General features: G+C 34.4%; 3 protein-coding genes across 13 annotated transcripts in view; 1 reads left to right on the top strand and 2 right to left on the bottom strand.

Moving 5' to 3' along the window:
- The window catches only part of cacna1aa (calcium voltage-gated channel subunit alpha1 Aa), a 156,179-nt gene extending 155,411 nt beyond the window's left edge, over positions 1-768 (bottom strand). For 6 of the 7 annotated variants that reach the window (XR_015479900.1, XR_015479902.1, XR_015479903.1 and 3 more), the window contains exons 1-2: positions 552-768; positions 303-465 (exon numbers count right to left, since the gene is read on the bottom strand). Coding sequence is in view for 2 of the 7 variants with exons in the window: in NM_001443049.1 (NP_001429978.1) it covers positions 303-465; positions 552-580 (192 nt within the window). In the remaining 5 variants the exon portion in view is untranslated. The remainder of the gene's footprint in view (positions 1-302; positions 466-551) is intronic. The other variant, XM_087242949.1, reaches the window with a different exon arrangement.
- On the top strand, positions 135-4,106 carry alkbh7 (alkB homolog 7, RNA demethylase). 2 transcript variants are annotated; one of them, XM_087242666.1, is made up of 4 exons: positions 135-1,524; positions 1,851-3,167; positions 3,248-3,372; positions 3,504-4,106. In XM_087242666.1, exons 2-4 carry the CDS (start codon positions 2,940-2,942, stop codon positions 3,622-3,624), a joined length of 474 nt encoding a protein of 157 aa, XP_087098792.1. In that variant the 5' UTR covers positions 135-1,524; positions 1,851-2,939; the 3' UTR covers positions 3,625-4,106.
- Positions 3,741-19,970, bottom strand: gtf2f1 (general transcription factor IIF, polypeptide 1). Of its 4 annotated transcripts, none has more exons than NM_001423629.2 (14): positions 19,801-19,970; positions 17,415-17,456; positions 16,339-16,394; positions 16,146-16,218; positions 15,351-15,544; positions 13,656-13,826; positions 13,371-13,579; positions 11,149-11,302; positions 11,009-11,067; positions 10,773-10,904; positions 9,796-9,866; positions 9,330-9,471; positions 7,834-7,966; positions 3,741-4,638 (listed from the first exon to the last, which is right to left on the bottom strand). In NM_001423629.2, the coding sequence occupies exons 2-14, from the start codon at positions 17,424-17,426 to the stop codon at positions 4,434-4,436; spliced, it is 1,611 nt and encodes a 536-aa protein (NP_001410558.2). In that variant the 5' UTR covers positions 17,427-17,456; positions 19,801-19,970; the 3' UTR covers positions 3,741-4,433. The 4 variants fall into 4 exon arrangements, with proteins under 4 accessions (NP_001410558.2, NP_001430848.1, XP_087098335.1 ...); NM_001443919.1 differs by having other exon boundaries at positions 9,793-9,866; positions 13,365-13,579; XM_087242209.1 differs by having other exon boundaries at positions 3,926-4,638; positions 9,793-9,866.
- Positions 19,971-20,391: the final 421 nt, after the last annotated feature.

Consider the following 20,391-nt stretch of genomic DNA (forward strand, 5'->3'; position numbering starts at 1 on the left):
GTTTAACTTTTTTTTAAAGGCGTGATTAAAATGTTTGTTTAATTACCGTTGCTGCTCACACTCATTACTTGGCAATTAATCGTATTTTGTCAATAAATATAATGCTGGACTGCAAGACTGAAACTACAAGTCCCAGAAATCTTGGCGAAATCAAAATGGCGGATTGCCAATGACAGTACTGACACTGGTACACAGAATATTGCGCCTAAAGCCTATTTTATTCCCTCAACATATGGTCTCGACAACATGACACTACTAATTAGAGTATCCAGACAAATTCAGAGGAAATCTCTGCAAAATACCTCACTGTACAGGATTTTCTCGGAGAGTTCAGCTTTACGAAAAGGCCCCGAGTGTACAGATGAGTGTAAATGGTTGTGTGGATCGTCCGAAGAAATTTTGTCGGCAGTGCGTGGACAGGTTGAAGTCAGACAGAACTTCATCAGCGAGGAAGAGGAGAACGCCCTGTTTAAAGAAGTAGAGGCAGGACTTAGGAAAAAGCGGTACGAATTTGACCACTGGGACGACGTAAGTAACCGAAGTGTTTTTACCTGCAGTTAACGCCGCGACCCAGCGTCATTTCATGAAACAAACTCGTGTAACTAAAAACTTTTTACGTGCCATTTCTGGAGTTTTGTTCCAACAAACAAGGTTTTCTTTAAAAACCTTCATGTCTATAATGTCAGTTAAAATAAATCGGTGTGTGCCCATACATACCACGTTTCTTAAAAAACGTTGAACGCCGAAATAACGAATTTGAGCGGGAACAATCTGCGTTAGCCAATAAGAAATATATTTGGGCGTTTTCCTTCCAATCACGTTTTTGGGCGGGGCTACTTGATTAAAGTGTTTGGCTATTTGAATCTAAATTGTACTGAAGTTTTTTTTGAATATTATTTACATGATAAATAATACGATCGACGTACTTATTAGCAGTATAAAGTGGGTAATGAACATAAATGAAATTACTATTTGAACTTTTACATCATATTTTAAAGAATAATTTACATTGTTGTGTTTGCAGGCCTATTATTCATTAACATTAACCAAACTAAAGTATGAAAACTAAAAACATTTAGTAATAATGAGACCTTACTGAAGTGTACTTTAAAATCCTTTTGCAAATTACTTGAAAATTTGTGTTGTGCATACAGAAGGGAAGATCTTATACCTGTTAAATAACTTTTTGTCTATGTTGTGATATATCGTAATAAAAAAAAAAAATCATACTGTCATACGCCTAATAACAACTTTGTGCTAGAACAAAAATTTTTAAATGTTTGTGTATAGATTACAATGTCAAAATAAGCCTGTTCACACATGAAAGAGAAAATGTCAATTAATAATAGCCTTAATTCAATATCTCACCCTTTGCACAAAATCATAGCATTGTTTTCTAAAATTGGCACTTGCCACCACGGCGACTGAAGCCCTGCACAAGACTTTTGGCCAGCGGAGAAATTAAAATGGTCGTGCCCAACTGAGTCTGGTTCTCTCAAGGTTTTTTTTCTTCACTACCATTAGGTCAGTGGTTCTCAAACTGTGGTACGTGTACCACTAGTGGTACGCAGGCTCCTTCTAGTGGTACGCGGAGGAATGAAATATGTCATATACATGCTACACACATTTCAAAATGTATCAAAAATGATGTATAAAATGACATATATGACATATAGCCTCTATTTCTAAGGTAATCTGCCATGTTTTTTTTAACTGTGCAGAGTTGTAGCTGCTTTACTGGCCCTACTACGCTACTGTATTTCAATACTGCTCATTTTGGTGGTACTTGGAGAGATAATTTTTTTCTGAGGTGGTACTTGATGAAAAAAGTTTGAGAACCACTGCATTAGGTGAAGTTTTTTTTCCCTCTCCGCTGTCGCCACTGGCTCGCATGGCTCAGGATTGGTAGAGCTACTTATCGATGAATTTGCTCTTCAGTGTTTGAACTCTCAGTAATGATTAAATCACACTGAACTGAGCTAAACTGAACTGAACTTAAACACTAAAAAACTGAACTACACTGTTCCAGTTACTATGACCATTTATGTGAAGCTGCTTTGACACAATCTACATTGTAAAAGCGCTATACAAATAAAGCTGAATTGAATTGAATTGAACTTTGAAACCAATGTTCAGAGGTTTACACTTTCAGGTGCCCAAAAGTGCCATCGTTGTGTAAAAAATCATCTTAAATATACATTAAATGGAACTTCTATTAATAAGCATGACTTGATTTAAAATATTTTTATTAATAATTTTGTAAAGAATATTTGTTCTTTTTTCTGTTTATTTTTTGCAATTAATTCATGTTAATTACTTTCACGTTATCCGAGTTCACAGAAGCTCTGACTCTGAAACTACAAACCATATATGTTTGAAAGAAAGTTAGGAATGTGTATTATGTATTAGGCTGTTATTTGCATTAGGGCTGCAGTGCACGATACTGGGAAAAATATTGGATATTCTTGTCGAGTGTTGCAATAACATTAATTCTTATAACACAACTAACTTGCAAAACACAACTTTATCAGCAATTTATTTTTAAATATATATATGTTGTTGCAATTATCATACATACTAAAATAATTTAGTATTTTAGTAATTTTTTTCTATGCCAAATAAAACTTTTTAAAAAAAATTATACCAAGGTGCAAACATTTAGACTTTCAAACCTCACAAATGACTGAGAATCTCTTTAGATATTCAGATTTTATTATGTTTTTTGGCAGTTGTCATTTATCTCTTGTCACCCAGCATTAGTATTTTTTTTAGCTATACGGTAACCTAACAGCACCTACTGGAACGGTGGTGATAAAGAGAGTAAAAGCTCCTGATTGGTCAGATTTGTATAATAACCTATTGATTAACAACCCATTTTGGGTAGCACACAAATGCTTGGCACAAAAAAAAAAACTTAATTTATTGCACTTCACTGCAATATGGATATTCCATATTGCATCCCTAATTTGCATCACTATTTTCCCCCAACTCAGGCCATCCACGGCTACAGGGAAACAGAGCGTCTGCAATGGGGAGCTGCGTCAGAAAACATCTTAAGGCGAGTAAGAACAGTCGCGTTTCCTGAAGGCAGTCCACTGCTTGGGCCTGTTCATGTTCTGGACTTGGACAAAAAGGGCTACATCAAACCCCATATCGACAGTGTGAAGGTCTGTCTCTCAGATATTTGTGTACCACTGGTGTTCTTCATACCTACATGTTCATCATTCCATGTCATTTGTCCTGTCAGTTCTGTGGAAGCACCATTGCAGGGCTGAGCTTGTTGTCCGATAGTATAATGCGACTGGTCCCGGAAAACAATACCACAGATCGGGTGGATTTGCTTCTAAGTCGGCGCTCACTTTATATATTACGGTAAATATTTACATATTTATTATCCCCACCCCCCAAAATTTCTCAAGTTATAAGAGAACTAAATAAAATTTCTGTTATCATAGAATATGAAGTAATTTTACCTCTAAAACACTACTACTTTAAATCAACAGGGATGATGCACGATTTAAATTCACCCATGAAATCTTAAAAGATGAAGAGTCCTTTTTCTCTGGACAGAAGGTTCCACGTCATCGCCGCATCTCTGTGATATGCCGAAACCTGCCCATGTAAAACAACTGAGGCTGGACTGATCATAGCACCTGTCTTGAAAACCAAATAGACCTCTGTTGATTCAATTTTCAGTCTGATGTATTTTTCCTTGAATAACCACAAAAAAGAGACTATTTGGGGGGAACTAAAGCCTCTGGAGAATTTATGAAGGGAATAGATCAGATTCATGTAATTTATCATATAAATGGAGTATGAAAAAAGATGAGACCAGTCAACTGCTTCTATGTACAATGTCAATTTTTGTATCCATTATTAACTTTCCTCTCAAATAATAAATCATTATTGCATAGAGAGCATCAAATTTCAAATAAAAACAAATAGGTATTTATTTCAGAACAGATTTAACATACTACGAAGGGCAAGCGCCAGCAAAATGTGGTACCTTTTACAGTTTTTTTTTTTAAAATCAGCACAATGTTAAGCCAGTTAAAAAAAAAATCTATGAGAACAAATGAGTGTGTAATAAAAGCCACATCTTCACATTTTCTGAGTCCTTATTTAATTTCTTTCTTGGAAAAACATTAACCAGCTTCTCATTAAGATGCATAAATGTGAAATTTACAAACACACATTTCCCATATCTACAATATACAAAAACTCACTGTGCTATCTTTCTTTGCAACGTTTCTTTGTCATTTTACTCTTGACCTCCGGTATTCTCAGCTTTAACTCAATGAGCAGCAGTTTAATGACTACTGTAAATAAACACTGGACTGTTAAAAGCAAAATGACAGCAAAACAAAGAAGGTGTTCACCAAAATGAGCTGCATTCCTGAAGGCGAGGCTGCTGGTGATGGATGCTCAGAGTTTCACTCAGTGAGGTAGAAGTGCATCTTGTCATTGATGTTCTTCCTCTCTGGATTGAGCCTCTTTAAGATCTGCGCGAGCACATTGACCGTCTGCTCGCTGCTGAGGCCTGTGCGTTTAGTCTGGAACTTCTTCAGCAGGTCTTTAGTGGTCATGGGCTTTCTGATGAGATACCTGCGCACCGCATCCTCTGTCAGCAGCACATCACTAAAGGGGAGAGAGAAAAGGATTTTATTTACAATATTGAAATAATCAAGAGTTAAAATGGTCAGTAACTCTGGCAGTGCTTTTGAAAATTTGAAAGGAAAAAGTTGGTGTAATGTGTTGCTACATTAAGTAGGTCTAATACACAGTGACATACTGTTAAAGACTTGATATAATTGAAGCTAAGTATTTCATTCTTTGCTTTTTCCATTCAGCAATATACTCAGCAAAACATTTCCAACATTGCTGGGAGTAGCAATTGGATGTGTAAATATAGTCATAGCAATGTAACTCTGACCCTCCAATCAGCTCACATTTATTTAGTCCCTTACAAAAGTTATTGGTTAAACGGAAGCAGCTTTACAGTGCTGACTGTGAAATAAATGTGTCAGTAACTATGTTTCCATCCACTTTTTTTTTTTATTTATACGCATATCCAACATGCACATAAAATAAAAAACGTAAAAAACGCCAAAAATAAAAAACGCCAAGATAAGAAGTTAAAGAGTTAAATAAAAATAACTTTTTATTCGATAAGAAAAAATGCGTATAAAGACTTTCACTAAACAAATTTTAGTATGCGCATTAAAAAAAGTCATTGATTTTGATTATGTGATGATAAAAGATGTGTGTGAGTCGACAAACCAGCAGGCTTAGCACACTGTAAAACATGAAATGTTATTTTGGTCAGTCTGAAACACCCTAACCAATTCAGTATTAGTGTTATTATATTACCTCCAGAACTGCTAAGAGTGTCTGTGCTGTGCGTTAACTGCGTGTCAGCATCATCTTCTGAGGCACAAGTCATTTATTTAATTAAGTAAAAGATTCACACAGCTTCTCATACCTCAGGAAATTAAGTTCCTTTTACTTTTGATATTTGACGCCAGTTAATTAGGAAGTGACAATTTTGATTTGTTTGACTTGTTGGATGGAAACTTTGCTTTATGCACAAAACTAGAATATCGCATAAAAGGTGTGCGAATAAAGTTAATTCACATTTTTGGAAGGAAACATAGCTAGTGTTGCTGGTTTACTTTAGTTTTTACTGAAGCTGCTCTGAAATGTGCTAGCCGAAGAGATGTTTTCTAGAAAGTTCATTTGGCAAGCTGTTTCAAACACTTGAAACAACCTCATTCTGATTTTGTTGAATATATCATGCCACTTCACAGTCTTTAATTCTGCACTCCATGGCTTAATGCAAGTATAACCAAGTAAAATTCTCAGAGATGGAAGGATAGAATAAACATTTGAAAGCTAAAGGCCTGTGCAAACCGTACAATTCTCACTCATGCTTACCGCTGATGTGTAACATTTCATGACTAAACAAATGGTCACCAATGTGAGCGTGCCCACAATTTCACAAAACGGCAGAATTAAAGTGTCATATATAAAAATAAAATGTACTCTTGCTCTTTTTTTTGTTGTTGTTTTATGCGTCACATTAGAATGAGTAAACCGATAGGAAGCTACTTATGTCTGGAGATGCTATAGCTACTGGAAACACCACTAGGTTATATGCAGAAGTATGCAAAAGGACTCTTATTTTTTTATGTATGCTGTTACAATTATTGCAGCATTTAAGGTCTGTTTTCTTTAAAAACCAACGATCTCCACTGCCTGAGTGATATACAATATATAAATAGGTCTCAGAATGTACAAGCACTGCATAAATGACATTTTTCCCCACCATGTCTTTAAAATATGAACGTTTATTTTGGAGCTTCTGCACTAGCCTGCTTATCCTTATGGGCGCGTATGTGTAAAAGGCTTTGCATATCAACGCTGAAGTCTATTTAACTGATTTTATTTTTATTACTTTACAACATCAATGCTGTAAAAGAAACCAAAACTGAAAAAAGTCAAATCAATTATTCACTATAAGTTTATCAGTATGGGGAGGAACACTAGCTGTGCATATATCGCTAGAAGGCAAGTTGAATGTGGAGCACGGCTGTGCAGTTAATCGAAAATCCGATTTCGATTTCAATTTTGGCTTCTAACAATTATGAAAAACCATTAATCGGGATAAGCAATTATTGCATCATATAGCGCCACCTTTTGTTGCTTGACCGCATGTTTCTGTGCGTGTGATTCTGTTCAGTCAGAAGCATGTGGTCAGCATTCGGTCTCATTCGCCCACTGAGACGTGCAGAGCGCACACACCTTAAGTCATCTTAATGTGAGCGTTTAATGGTCAAATAGGTGTCAAAACGTGGTGTTCAGTAATTATTCATATTAACCGTCATTTGTGTAATAAACAAACGAGTTGAAAATCAAAAGACACGTGAAAGAGAAACCATTAAAGTGACCGTGCGCAATATCCCTGATGCCACCTGTTTTTATGATTATTAATCAAACAAAAGGAGAAGCTTAAGTGTTTAGCTTAAAAGTGTTTTTCTTACGGTGAAGATGCTTAAATCACAGTTTATTTCATATTTTTATACTATTGTATTTATTTCGCTTTCCTTTGCAGGGTGGAAAAGAACTATATATATATATATATATATATAGTTGCAGATTCAAAAAAATATATAGCTTAAGGGGGCTAATATTATTGACCTTAAAATTGGTTTCAAAAAATTTAAACCTACTTTTATTCTAGCCAAAATAAAACAAATAAGCCTCTCCAGAAGAAAAAATATTAGAGGAAATACTGTTAAAATTCCTTGCTCTTTTAAACATCTTTTGGGAAATATAAAATAAAAAAAAATCTCAGGAGCGGTAATAATTTAGAATTCAACTAATAATCGTTTTGAATAATCGTAAATACAGTTTTCACCAAAATAATCATGATTATGATTTTTCCCAAAATCGAGCAGCCCTAATGTGGAGCTGTTTGTAGAGTACAAAAATGTTATCAAGAGGGAGTTGTTATGGAGAGGATTTGCAGATCAAATAGGATTTCATTCTTGAAACAACCTTGTTTTGTTTGCCAGTTAACAAATACTGTGTGATTGTTTTAACAGGTGCATAAATGCTCTTTTTCTATGTAACAAGCAAGTGTCAAACACACAAAGTTGCACTGCGCTTGTGTACTAGGGTATTTCTGTTTTTCATTAAGCTCTATCTAACGTCAAAGAGTGATTTTGCTCCCAAGTGAAAATGTTGACGATAAGCGCAAACAAAAAAGGTCCCAGTGTGCACAAGCCTTAAAGAGAACAAGATGATGATTGTATGGCTCTGGGGATGAAGTACCTGGCGCTGGGGGTGGATTTCCCTGACGCTGGCTGTGGTGTGCTTTTCCCTGAGGAGCTTTGAGGACTGGGCTCCATCTTTAATCTCTTGGCTGCTGGAGTTTCTGAGCTCGGCACAGTTGTCTGTCGCTTACCTGAGATAGAAGTGCAGAAACATGTTTATATCTAAGAGTTTATATCTAAGAGTTTTGCCACAACTTCTGAACTAAAAAGAAAGACAAAATTAAATAAGGAAATACTAGGCAAATAGTATAAGCTTTTGATTTAATAACGTGTTAAAGTGGCACTCAAACCAAAACTGAACACGGTCATCAATTAGTCATATACACAGCATCATAGTTAAACATTACTTTGTGAACACAAATTTACATTTTAGAAACAGAATGATGGAAGCACTTAATGGAAGCTCCTGAACCACACAAAGTGAGCACGACAGTAATCCTTATACCCCCAGCAGACGTAAGAAAATGCATTTTGTTAAAACTATAACCATTACTTTTAGTTGACATTACCATAAATATGATGTGAAGTTTCACAAATTGTCACATGATTGTTACAGAGCATCAAATCTCAAATGACAATCAATTGGAAGCAATAGTTAATAGAAAAAAAAAATAAAAAATTTATTTGATAAAAAAAAATATATATATAATATTTTTCCATAGTCATGTTAACTTTGTCTCTATTCTTTCTATTATTATTGCTTATATACACACACACACACACACACACACACACACACACACTGCTTACACACACACACACACACAATGCTGATGTAAGGGAGACTAAATAAGAAAACTAACATTGTTGGGGGATTGTTTTAACTGCAAGTTTGATTCAAAATTCTAATTTAAAAGTAAGTACTACTAATTTTTTTTATTCTTAAGCTGCCTTTCCACAGCACATGAGAAGCGACAGACTGGAAGTCATTCATTTTCAATGGAGAGTAGTCCAAGAGCTGCATGGAGTTCCGATATGCAGAAAATTTGGATCTGATCTGAACTCCTGCGACTACACCGTCTGTGACCAGCCGACCGGATGTGATGTATTCCAGTGTTGTCCAAGCAGGTCCATGCGCGCGAGATGACAAATAGGAGTTTATTTCGTTATTTCGTTTAGAATCTGAAAAAAAGTCTAATAAGTCTAATAAAATTCTATTCATAAAAGAGTAATAAAAAATATTGTAATTTTTAATCTTGTCTCCACATTCCCTGATGAGTAATTAATTAATATGATGAGTTTATAGTATTCATTCATTCATTCATTCAACTAAAGGCTCTTGCTTTTGCACTCCATTATTTTAGACACCACCGCTGGAATCCACTTACCATGGTAAATGACAAAACAAAATATTCAATGTGACTGACACAAGGGGGTGTATTTTGTGCAGTGGAAAGGTGGCTTTAGTATTTTTTATTATATCTACTACCACAACGTCATAAAAATTAATACATTTGAATATAATTTTTAATAACTGAGTTTTGTTGAGTGTACCTTGCTCCAGTTTGCTGGCAGCAGCACGGAGAGTGTTGGAAGTGGCAGCATTATCAATAGATGGTGTGCCTGGTCGACTACCTGTTCTTGAACTGCCTGCTGAGCCACGGCCACCTCCTCGCTTAGGAGGTGTGCGCTTCTTCTGTGACAGACAACAAGAAAAAAGCACTGTACCATATTCACATGAAATGTCATCAAAACACAACATCCATATTTCTTTTTCAGACACAGACAGACAGACAGACAGACAGACAGACAGACAGACAGACAGACACACAGACACACAGACACACAGACAGACACACACACACACAGACACACACACACACAGACACACACACACACACACACACACACACACACACACACACACACACACACACACACACACACACACACACACACACACACACACACACACACACACACACACACACACACACACACAAATATAGGCCATTACCACCATAAACAGTGCTGACGCTGCCTCTCCTTCAATATCACTGTCCTCAGAGCTGTCGGACTCGCCGCTGCTGTCTGAAATACATAAGGATTTTAATATCAAATAGTACCTTTTATCTTAAAAATAATAAATTGTATTGTAGAACATATATTTATTATCTGAAACAAGCTGCAACTTATATTATACAGTAACTTACATAATGCAAATAGCATTAAACAAGCTAAATTTGCTCAAAATATGCAGAGATTTGAATTTGTCTCAAATGATAAAGGCACATTAGCATTAATAAGCATTTCTTAAAATTAAATTTTTTTTGGCTTGAATAAAATCACAAACATACTTTATTGAATTCCCCAAAAAAACATTTTTATACTTATTTTTTTTACTTATATTTATTTTTCTCTTCTGAATACGGTTACATTAAAGGACCTTTATTTGAAGTTAAAGGAACTGAAATACATTTTGTAAACAATTTGTTATATTTAGGACTAGTAGTTGCCAATTTTTTGTGTTATTTCTGAATTAAATTGTAAAATATCACTTCAACACCAAAACAGCTAATCTGTGTGTTTTTTTCCTCCTAACAATACAATTCTGAGCTGGTGCAACTTATATTGTGAGGTTCTAATTTTCTAGGAATTGCTAAAATCCTAAAACAGACACAAACCATTCAGAAAAGCAACTCAGATATGCTTCCTAACCATATTTTAAGTATTTAAATTTAAATTTACATTTTAAAAAGTACTTCATCAGTCATATTTTTTTGCCTCTTTTATTTGCCTATTTAAGGGGTTTTCTTTTTTTTGTAATTTTACAGAAATATTCATCTATAAAACATAAATGAAAAGTTTTTTGTCATTTAAAAATTATACATTTTAAAAAAAGGCCTTTCTTTATTTAAGTAAGACTTTTAAGTTACACGCCTTGATTTGAACAGAAAAAAAACATCACATACAACTATAATATGAGGTTGCTCGTACCTTTCTTTTTCTTCTTTTCCACCTGCACTGGCGTCTTCTTCCCATCTTCCTCCTCTTCCTCTTCCTTATTCTCTTCTTCATTCTTGGTCTCTTCCTCACTCTCTTCCTCACTTTCAGACATTTCATCAATCCCTGAAAGAAAACCATCAGTGCTTCACAAAGCCATCTCAAATCATATATCAGGACTAGACAAAGCTCATTCCTGCAAAAAGAATAAAACCTTCTAAATCCCCAACCTTTAGGAACATCCTCTCCCTTATTTGGCTTGGTCTTCTCTGGTTCTTCTTCTTCAGAACTGGAGGAAAAAAGAATGGCGATGATGATGATTAAGACTGCAAAACAATGACCATATGAATATTTGTGTCACTAAAATCACCTGCTCTCATCAGACATGTAGTCCACCTCCAAACCCTCAAAGTCACCATCATCACTGTCCTCAAATCCTTCTAAGTCGCTGCCCTTTTTCTTCTTCTTCTTTCCCTTGCCTTTGGCACCTTTTTCCTTTTTAGCTTTTGCCTTGGCTTCATCATCTGCAATAAAAGAAGATATTTTTTTAAACTGCCCCTATTATGCCATGTAAAATGTTTTTCACATTAATTTAAAGATCTCCTACAATTAGTTTACAAGCAGCCACATTCAAAAACACTCACAAAAGGCCTCTATTTTCTCAAAATATGCTTAAATTTAAATTGATCTAATTTCTCACAGAGCTCAAATCATTCATTTGATTTATCGTTTCTAAACCCCTCTTTCCAAGAGCCTCTTCTGATTGGTCACATGGTCTAGTACCCTGTGACAGGCTACTGCTTGCACAGGTAACACATTTAACAGAACGTTGAAAATTGTATACAGTAGACTATGCTGATAGATTTTACTAATAGTATTGAGCCAGAAACACTCTTTATTATTTATAGAAAGTAGAGATGTGGGATTAATTGAAATCGTATCAAAATCCTGATTTGAACACACGTGATATCTAAATCGCTTTACAGATTTTCCCACATTATGCTGTTTGAACCAATCATAATGTAGCACGCCTAAACAGAGCGCGAGAACAGGTGATTGAGATTAATGACAAATAAACTGCATAACAGGGATTATGAGTTCAGCACAGGAGGGCTTGGTGCCCAAAAAAAGTCAACATCTGGGGTGTGGGATTACTTTGGATAGAGGAAGACTGATGTATCACAGAATCAGGTAATTCATAAGACCTCTCAGTCAAATATTGCATCTTATAGCATATGGAAAGGGGAAGGCATGTCACTTGTATGTCAGTTCTTGTTACGTGACTCGCAGTGCAGCATTCTCAAAAGTGGAGATGTTTTCAACTGCGTGTGCATGGAATACATGCTTCACTCCCAATATACGTGTAAGCTGGGCACCTCCATTGGAAATAACTAACTTATGCAAAAGATGCAATATGTGAATGGCCCATTTCACGGCAGCATCACAAAGAGATTTAAGAGCTATGCATGGCAAAAATAAATTTGTGGACACATACAAAAGTACACATAACTACTTCTGATATGTGGTCAAACAGAACATCGTTTGAAAGCGTGTGTGCGCACACGCACGTACGCACAAACACTAGTCTATTTATTTGTTTTATCTAGAGACAATTTATTAGACCTTCAGTAGGTGTTTTTTTTTTTTTTTGCTTTATGTCTGTTTTGGAGACGTTACAGTCTTTATAAAGAAAGATTTAATAAATTTCCTTTGGAATTACATTTCACATTCACACTGTATAACGCCTGTGTGTGTCAAAAACGTGATTAAAATTGAAATCGCAATATTGTTCAAGAAAATCATGACAGGTTTCTTTCAGCCGTGATAAAAAGCTATAATAGAGTGAAATCCCCACAAAATTTGCTTGTGTAAGTGAAATACCCATGAGGGTTTACTTTATTGTGTCCTGCATATTTAGTTCAGGGTGAAAATTAGATAGAAAACTGAAACAATGTCTTCTTTATGAGGTTGGTTTGATTTCATTTTTAAGATGCAGATTTAAGACAATTTAAATACTAATTAAGGCCTTATCTTTGCACTATGGAATTTAAGACTTTAAAAATCTGTGGACACCTTGTGTATGCAGCTTCTTCACTTATGATTGTGTGAAACTTGATTTAGCCCTACATTGCACTTCATACTCATGATTTCTCTCAGAAAAAATAACAACAAAGCGCAGATATGAAGCAAACAGTAGATTTAGCTGTTTTGGTGACATTGACAAAAAACGCTTCTAGACATGATGTTGATATGAACAAGCCACTGTGTTGGAGGGTCAAAATGCTGTTGGCAGGCAGCCCATGAAAAAGATAGACTGGTAACACAAGCATGTTGCATATCAATATGTATTGATAAGAGAAATTAAATTGGAATGAGTGGTTTAGAACTCACTCTTTTGTTAAGAGACAACTAAAGTAGTCAACATCTGAAACAAATCAAAACCTTTCATCAAAGTTGTCCTAAAATTATTCAACAACAACCATTCAAAATCAAATGTTGATTACTGAATATTCATTATGTACTTTGATCTTTAAATAAAAAGCATGATAAGGCACACTCATGTTCCTCTCTGACCCTTTTGCTCACCCTCACCATCTCCATTGCTGCCATCACTTTCATCGCTGCTCATTTCCAAATCTTCCTCGAGGTCATGAATTCGCAGGTCACCTCCTCTGCCTCCCTTCTTCTTTTTCTTTGCGCCTTTTTCTCCTTCCTCCTCATCCTCATCTCCTCCTCCTCGCTCCTGTTCTCTTAAACGCCGCTGGAGCATGATACTGAAGTGGTTCACCACTTTGTTTCTCCTAAATGAAAAATAATGAGCTGCAATCATCAAACTGCAAGCTTGTAATGCAGAAGAGAAATCAGGTTTGCCCTCACCTGCCCCACTCTTCCTCTGCTTCCTCAGCTGTGAGCGTGCGGTGTTTGGCCTGTGGTGTGAAGTTATACCAGGCGTGCACGGGAAATGCCTCAAAAGCACCATCGGCACTCTGTGTGAAGATGTAGTAGGACGCATTCTCTGTAACGCCCCCTTTTTTTATACCCTTAAATCTGAGTGGCAAAGAGAAAGAAAACAGCAGTAAAACAAGATCTAAACAAATAATAACACACTTTAAATGCAATTAAACACCAACAACAAATCCGAAATCAGCTCATTGTGTCAGCACGACTGGTTGCGATGGTTTTAATTAGTCACGAGCACATTTTATTCAGATTTAGTTTTTTATTGCCACCTTAAAAGTGGATGGCTTTTTAATGGCAAGACTAATATTTATAAGAATTACAATTTTCAATAAGAGAAAATTTTGAAAATAATGAATAGATTTTTAAATTAATTTTTTTAATTGTCTCAAATAGTTTTTCACTTACAGATACATGTCAGATATCTTACATCTGAATACACTCACAAATTAAACGATATATATGCATCCATTTTCTCTTTAAGCAATGTATGCTTTTACTTTTGTGCACATGTAAACTGTTATAAAAATAATAATAAATAGATTAAACAAAAAAAAAGAAGGGGGGAGACAAACAAGTAAAAATAAATAAATACAAAAAATATATACATGCATATCAGCAACAAAACTGTACAGGTAGGAATTGATCCTTTCGATTTTAAGTTAACGGAAAAGTTCAGTTTAAGGGATGTTGCATAATTGGTCCATTTTCCAAGATTGAAATAAATTGTTCCATTTTCTGATTCACAAATGCAGTATTTGCTACATTTAAGAAATATCCATTGTAATTTCCATCCTTGTATTTAGTGTGGGACTTTTGTGACAACCATTTTTTGGTAATGGTAATGCATTGTGTATTTCTTTCCAATATTTTTTAATAACAGAGCAGTCCCAGAAAATGTGATAATGACTCGCCTTTTGATGTCCTCGTTTTCTCCAGCAAAATAGTATTTTTAACTTCAATAGATGATAAACAATTTTAAAAATAACCAGGAAAGACGTTAAATGTTAAATGTTTTTTTTTTTTCATTTTAATGGTTTGGTCAATCAACTGATTTAATCATTAAATAGCAAAACAAAAGACATGAAAGACACTGATTAGAAAGAACATTATTTCAAAAAAATATATAATAAACTGTACTAATAATTTTAATCAAGTTTTATCAAATGCAATGTTAAAGTGCAAAAAGCCACAATCAGAGCTTCGTTTAAAATTTTAGTTTACTTGATCATGTCCTCATTAAATGAGACAGCAGATGAAAAATAAAATTAAAAAACACTTAAAAAAAAACCACAAAGCATCAAAAGTAATTGAGTATGTATGTACTCGGATAACTGCATCACTTATGTGGATCTTGCAGACTTTACATAAAAAAGAATGGTTCACAGAAACTATTCCATAAATGCAATCTGAATAACTTTCATGAATAACTTTCTGAATAACCACTTAATCCACTTTTGATTACTACAAATTTTGACATTTTTGTGTCATGTTTGATTTTAATTCAAAAGTATTTTTATTCTGCCCAAATCATAAGCCCCATGCATGGTGACACAACAACAATCATTGCAACAATAAACACTTAAATGCAAAAGATAAAAGCATAAAGTGTACCTTCTTCCTGCCTTGCCGTTTACTTTAAGGATCCAAGGCTGGTCCTCTACCTTGAACTCTTTCGTAATGATGCCATACTTCTTCCTCCTTGCTTCTTCTCTCTGTTTTTTTCCAAACTCACTCCCTGCTGCCCCCTCTTGTGTCTCCTCCTCACCATATATACGTCTATTACTCATGTCCCGCTCCATACGAGCCTAAACAAGACATATAGACCACTATAAAATAGAAGAGGTGCTCAAACCAAACCAGTGGTGGTTTGGCCCACCATCCTATCTGAAAAGAGAGGGAGAATGATGGGGAGTTGGTTGAAACTAATCTAATCTTAGTTTTTTTGTTTTTTGTTTTTTAATTGAGGAGCTACAATTAAATGTTGTAAATGAATCAGAATGTAAATACTGTCAGCTGATAGATAGAGAACAATGCACAAGACATCGACATGCAGTTCGACTAGTGTATTCAGCATTGAACTCCATTGTGTTATAAATGGAATTGTTTATATTTTTACTATAATAAGTTCATTATAAAACATTAAAAATTATACTGCATCATTAATTTAAATGCTTTAAACCAATGTTTTCTAGTTATTTTTAATAATTAGCAAATAAATTAGGAAATTACACGTGGCAAATTTAATCTAATACAATTTGGTATATTAATTTTTGGCCCACAGCTCTCAATCAAGTTTGTTTTTTGGCCCTTTATAAGAAAAGGTTTGAGCACCCCTAAAATAGAAAATGACAGGAAAGGACTGGTGGCATACAATAAAAAAAATGGCCTTTTGTAACGGCCGTTTACCTGAGTCCATGTGGAACAACTGACTTTATCACCAGCATTGAAAGCCATTATACTGTATTTCTTATTGGTGTTTCTGTTGAGCAAAAACAGAAATAAGACATCAACCACTTTATTTGACAAAGCTCTGTAGGCTTTAAAAATGAAAGTTGAAATGATTGCAAGTGAAGTACAATTAAATGAAAAAAAATCTTACTTTGGAACTCGTACTACATACTCCGTTGAGGATGAACTGCTGCTCCCCTGTGAACCCTTTCATGATGAGAAAAAAATAATACTTCATCATGTCTGACATGAACTATATTCAGCCAAACCCAACTAGAAATCATAAACATATGTTTTTGCATATTCCACATTTCACTACTGCCGGCCATTTGAAATGTTCATTATCTTGCAATGGTAAACATTTCCTAACTCACAAAACAAAAACATTGTTTTCAGAATTCCAAATGAAACGGTGTAACCATTGCCATGTGAAAATGTACGCATGTATGCAGTTTAGCCTCTGATATGGCTAGATTTCAAGGTGAATGCAAATGTTTATTAGAATCTCCTTCAGCAACACGTCCCAAGTGCTTCCTTTCTTGCATTTATCATCCAATCAGCAATTAAATTTATATACAATGTCCTCTGTCTCAGCACAAACTGATGAAGCAGTACCTTGAAGTGGAAAATGTTGCTTTTGCATGCTGGCAGCCCAGAGTCCTGACCTAAACCTGACTAAACCAAAATTCTTAGCAACAATGTTATGGCTGAAAAACCTACTACTAGGGCTGGGCAATTAATCTAAATCAACATTAAGAGTCTATAATCGATCAAATTTTTCCAGGTCAATCCTTTCAATTAATTTCCCTACCGCGTGTGGAGTTACGTGACCCCACTTTGGACAGCTTAGTAGCATTGACGAGTGTAGGTGGCGTGGAGAGGGCAACAAAAAAATAAATAAATGAATCTTTCATTAATCGTAAGAGTTAAAAGGTTTAATTAATCGAGACTTTGGTTTGGTGGAGTGGAGAGACGCTGCCAAAACAGAGCCAATTTGGTGGATGGGGATGATTGGGAGGTCATGATGGGTAAGGGCCGATGGAGGGAATTTGGCCAGGGCACAGGTTATTTAGTAAAACACTGTTCTGCCAGCGTGGTACTACAGCCACAAATATAATTACTTCAGATTCTGAAAGATGAAGATTTTACTACTATAATTGTTTTTTTTTTTTAAACAGACACTAATAGGGCATATATGACAATAACTGTAGACGCTGAGGGACTTACCAGTGACGTCATTACTGCAGAGTAAGAAGTACTGTTAATGACCTGAAAGAAAAAGATATTTAAAACAATTACAACACAATCCAATGAAAGCACACTTTCCCTCCAATGGTGTGGATCTTTTCAGATGGTCATGTAAAATAAACTTTTTCTTCCTTTTTAAATCAAACAGCTTTTATACTTTTGACTGAAGGCTTCAATATATTTTCTTAAGCAAATAATAGAAAGTAATTATAAATAGTAAAAAATATATATCAGTAGGCCTATTAAAAGCTTTTATAAAGTTTTATCCTGACAATAATGTGTACTGTAAATGTAAATGGCAAAAGGTTTATAAAGTATGGTGACACTTGAGGCTCATTAGCAAATGGTAGTTTTTGCATTAACATTAACAGTGTGAAATGGCTACATTTGTTATTGATACAATATTAATATTAGTTAAAACAACACATCAGCTAAACAGTATTATGTATTAGCTATTATATAAACTGTTAGTTTTTTTTAATTATACAGAGCTAATAAAATATCTTGACACAAAATTAATATATGATTTACAATTAGTTTTCATTGTTGGTTTAGTTTAATTTAAATAAACAGCACACCAAGTCTTAAACATTGAATGGGACAGACTCATAATTGCAAACAAAATATTCACAAATGGCTTCTGAACATTCAAATAATTTTAATAATTTCAAATAATAAATAATTATTCACAGTATTTTGAGCTGCTCGTGGTGATATGCAACACTGTTTCAGTGAATATCAATTTCTTATTCCAAATTGTGTATTGTCAGGGTTAAAATACATTGAAATGTATTTTAAAATAAAATACAATAAATAATTTAATAATAATAATTTAATACAATTCAGTTTAACATGCATCTCAATAAACTACAAAATACAAGATCCACAAAATGTATCAAAATAAAATACTGTATTTTGAAAATACTACAAAATACTTTTACAAGAGAGCATGACATTCCTTCCCAAACCTTCCATCAAACACGCCTGTTCAACCAATCTCTTCTCTGCACCCCACTAACCTCTACTGTACATGAGGTATTCAAAATAAAATTTACTCGAGTTTCTTTTTGATTTTAGTACAGATTTTATACAAATTTCATACAGAATTTTATCTTGAGAATGATCTCTTTAATTACTGTAAAACCCTTTATTGCAGATAATGGATTGGAATGTCTCTATATCTTTAACTATTGCGAAAATTGACACAATCTCTTAAGAGTCTGATAGTTTAAAAGGGTGATATATAAAAAAAAGTTATTTACAACATTTGTTTACATAATTGGTAAAAAAAATATAATAATAATATTATAAATATATATATATATATATATATATATATATATATATATATATATATATATACATTTTTGCAGTTGAATCTTAAATACTTAGTCTAAAATCAAGATTTCTTATAACAACTAAAATCTCCAGTTTTAGTAATTTTTATAAACCATGTTTATTAGATTTTTTTTTTTTTGCAATATTAGTCTTCAATACACAATAGAAAACACGATATGTAAAAGACTTGCTCCAGAATCTACCCCTACTATTTATCTGTTACTTTATATGTAATGCATAATTTCCATCCTTACTCCAAGCATTGATCAACTTCTTCAATAATAATAAATTTTCTAGTCTGATCTCAAGTCTTGCAAATAACTGAGAAAACACCACTATTTTAGGCCACATTTTTATGATGTCATCATGTAGACATCTAACAAAGTATTTTACAGCATTTTAAAAAATACAAAAATACATGACTGCATATTTTGATACAAAATATTAAGCCATTTTCATAAACATTATCAAACACAAATTGCACAATACTATTTTGTATTCCAAAACATTATTTGAAATGCATGCATCATAAATACTGCCCATCCCTGTGTATTGTATTACTCTTCAGGATACACTAATAAAGTGTTTCTCAACCACATTCCTGGAGGACCACCAGCCCTGTACATTTTCCATGTCTCCTTAACTAAACACACCTGATTTAGACCATCAGCTCATTAGCAGAGATTAAATGACCTGTAATGGGGGTGACAGACAAAGGAGACATCCAAAACATGCAGTGTTGGTGGTCTTCTAGGAATGTGGTTGAGAGACACTGCACTAATATATGTTTAAGGCTAATGATAAACTGCATAGTGCACAAAAAGCAAGTAAACCTGTAATAAAATGAAAATATTAAATTACAGTCTGGTTTCTTCGCGTAGTGGTATATACAGACTTTTAATAAGTAACGTAAACACGTTAGACAACGGAACACACAGGACATGCTCTATAAAGACAAAATAACGTTAACTCCGTTAGCATCTGCAGCATAACGTTACCCGAGGGCAGAAACAAGAGTTAAACTCACCGTAAATATTTAACGTTAGCTGTGTTAGGCGAAATCCGCTTTTCTACTTCATTTCACAATGCTTAAGCACACTGAAATACGCTTTCTTGTGTACTAATTAAAACGAAACACAGCCAAAGTTTCAAGAAAATACAAGCAGCTCACGCTAACGACGAATCTTCTTCTTCTATACGCTTTTCTTCAACTTCACAGAGACTTACCGCCACCAGCTGTACGGAAGAAAACACTGCAATGAAGCCGGGCAGTCAAAAATGACTACATTTAACTTCTTACAGTGCATTTACCGTCAATTTACCGTCAATCAAAAAAGTGTTATTATATTATAGTCTAATAATACTTAAATAATTATTTAATAGCATAAATATTTAGGTTGCATTAATATATGCAGATCAATAGGCATGATTATGCTATTCAAGACAGTTTAAGTACTATGATTAAAAATGTCAAAAGAGACGGAATGAGGCGGAGACAAATAGACCAACATAGAAAAAGCAAGTGGCAAATGAAAGGAGAAAGTTGGGGGAAAGAAAAGAGTAAACAATAATATCTAGACTTGGTCACACAGCACATAACCAGATACCTCAATATTAT

The sequence above is a fragment of the Danio rerio genome, chromosome 3 (assembly GCF_052040795.2).
Source record: "Danio rerio strain M-AB ecotype USA chromosome 3, GRCz13ab, whole genome shotgun sequence".
Taxonomy (NCBI): domain Eukaryota; kingdom Metazoa; phylum Chordata; class Actinopteri; order Cypriniformes; family Danionidae; genus Danio; species Danio rerio.

Coding starts and splice junctions, on each gene's coding strand:
- alkbh7 (XM_087242666.1), top strand. CDS start 2,940: ATGGATATTCCATATTGCATCCCTAATTTGCATCACTATTTTCCCCCA. Junction 3,168..3,247: donor CCCATATCGACAGTGTGAAG/GTCTGTCTCTCA, acceptor TTGTCCTGTCAG/TTCTGTGGAAGCACCATTGC. Junction 3,373..3,503: donor CGCTCACTTTATATATTACG/GTAAATATTTAC, acceptor TTAAATCAACAG/GGATGATGCACGATTTAAAT.
- gtf2f1 (NM_001443919.1), bottom strand. Junction 9,472..9,792: donor CGTCAGCACTGTTTATGGTG/GTAATGGCCTAT, acceptor TGTCTGTCACAG/AAGAAGCGCACACCTCCTAA. Junction 7,967..9,329: donor TGCCAGCAAACTGGAGCAAG/GTACACTCAACA, acceptor CTTCTATCTCAG/GTAAGCGACAGACAACTGTG.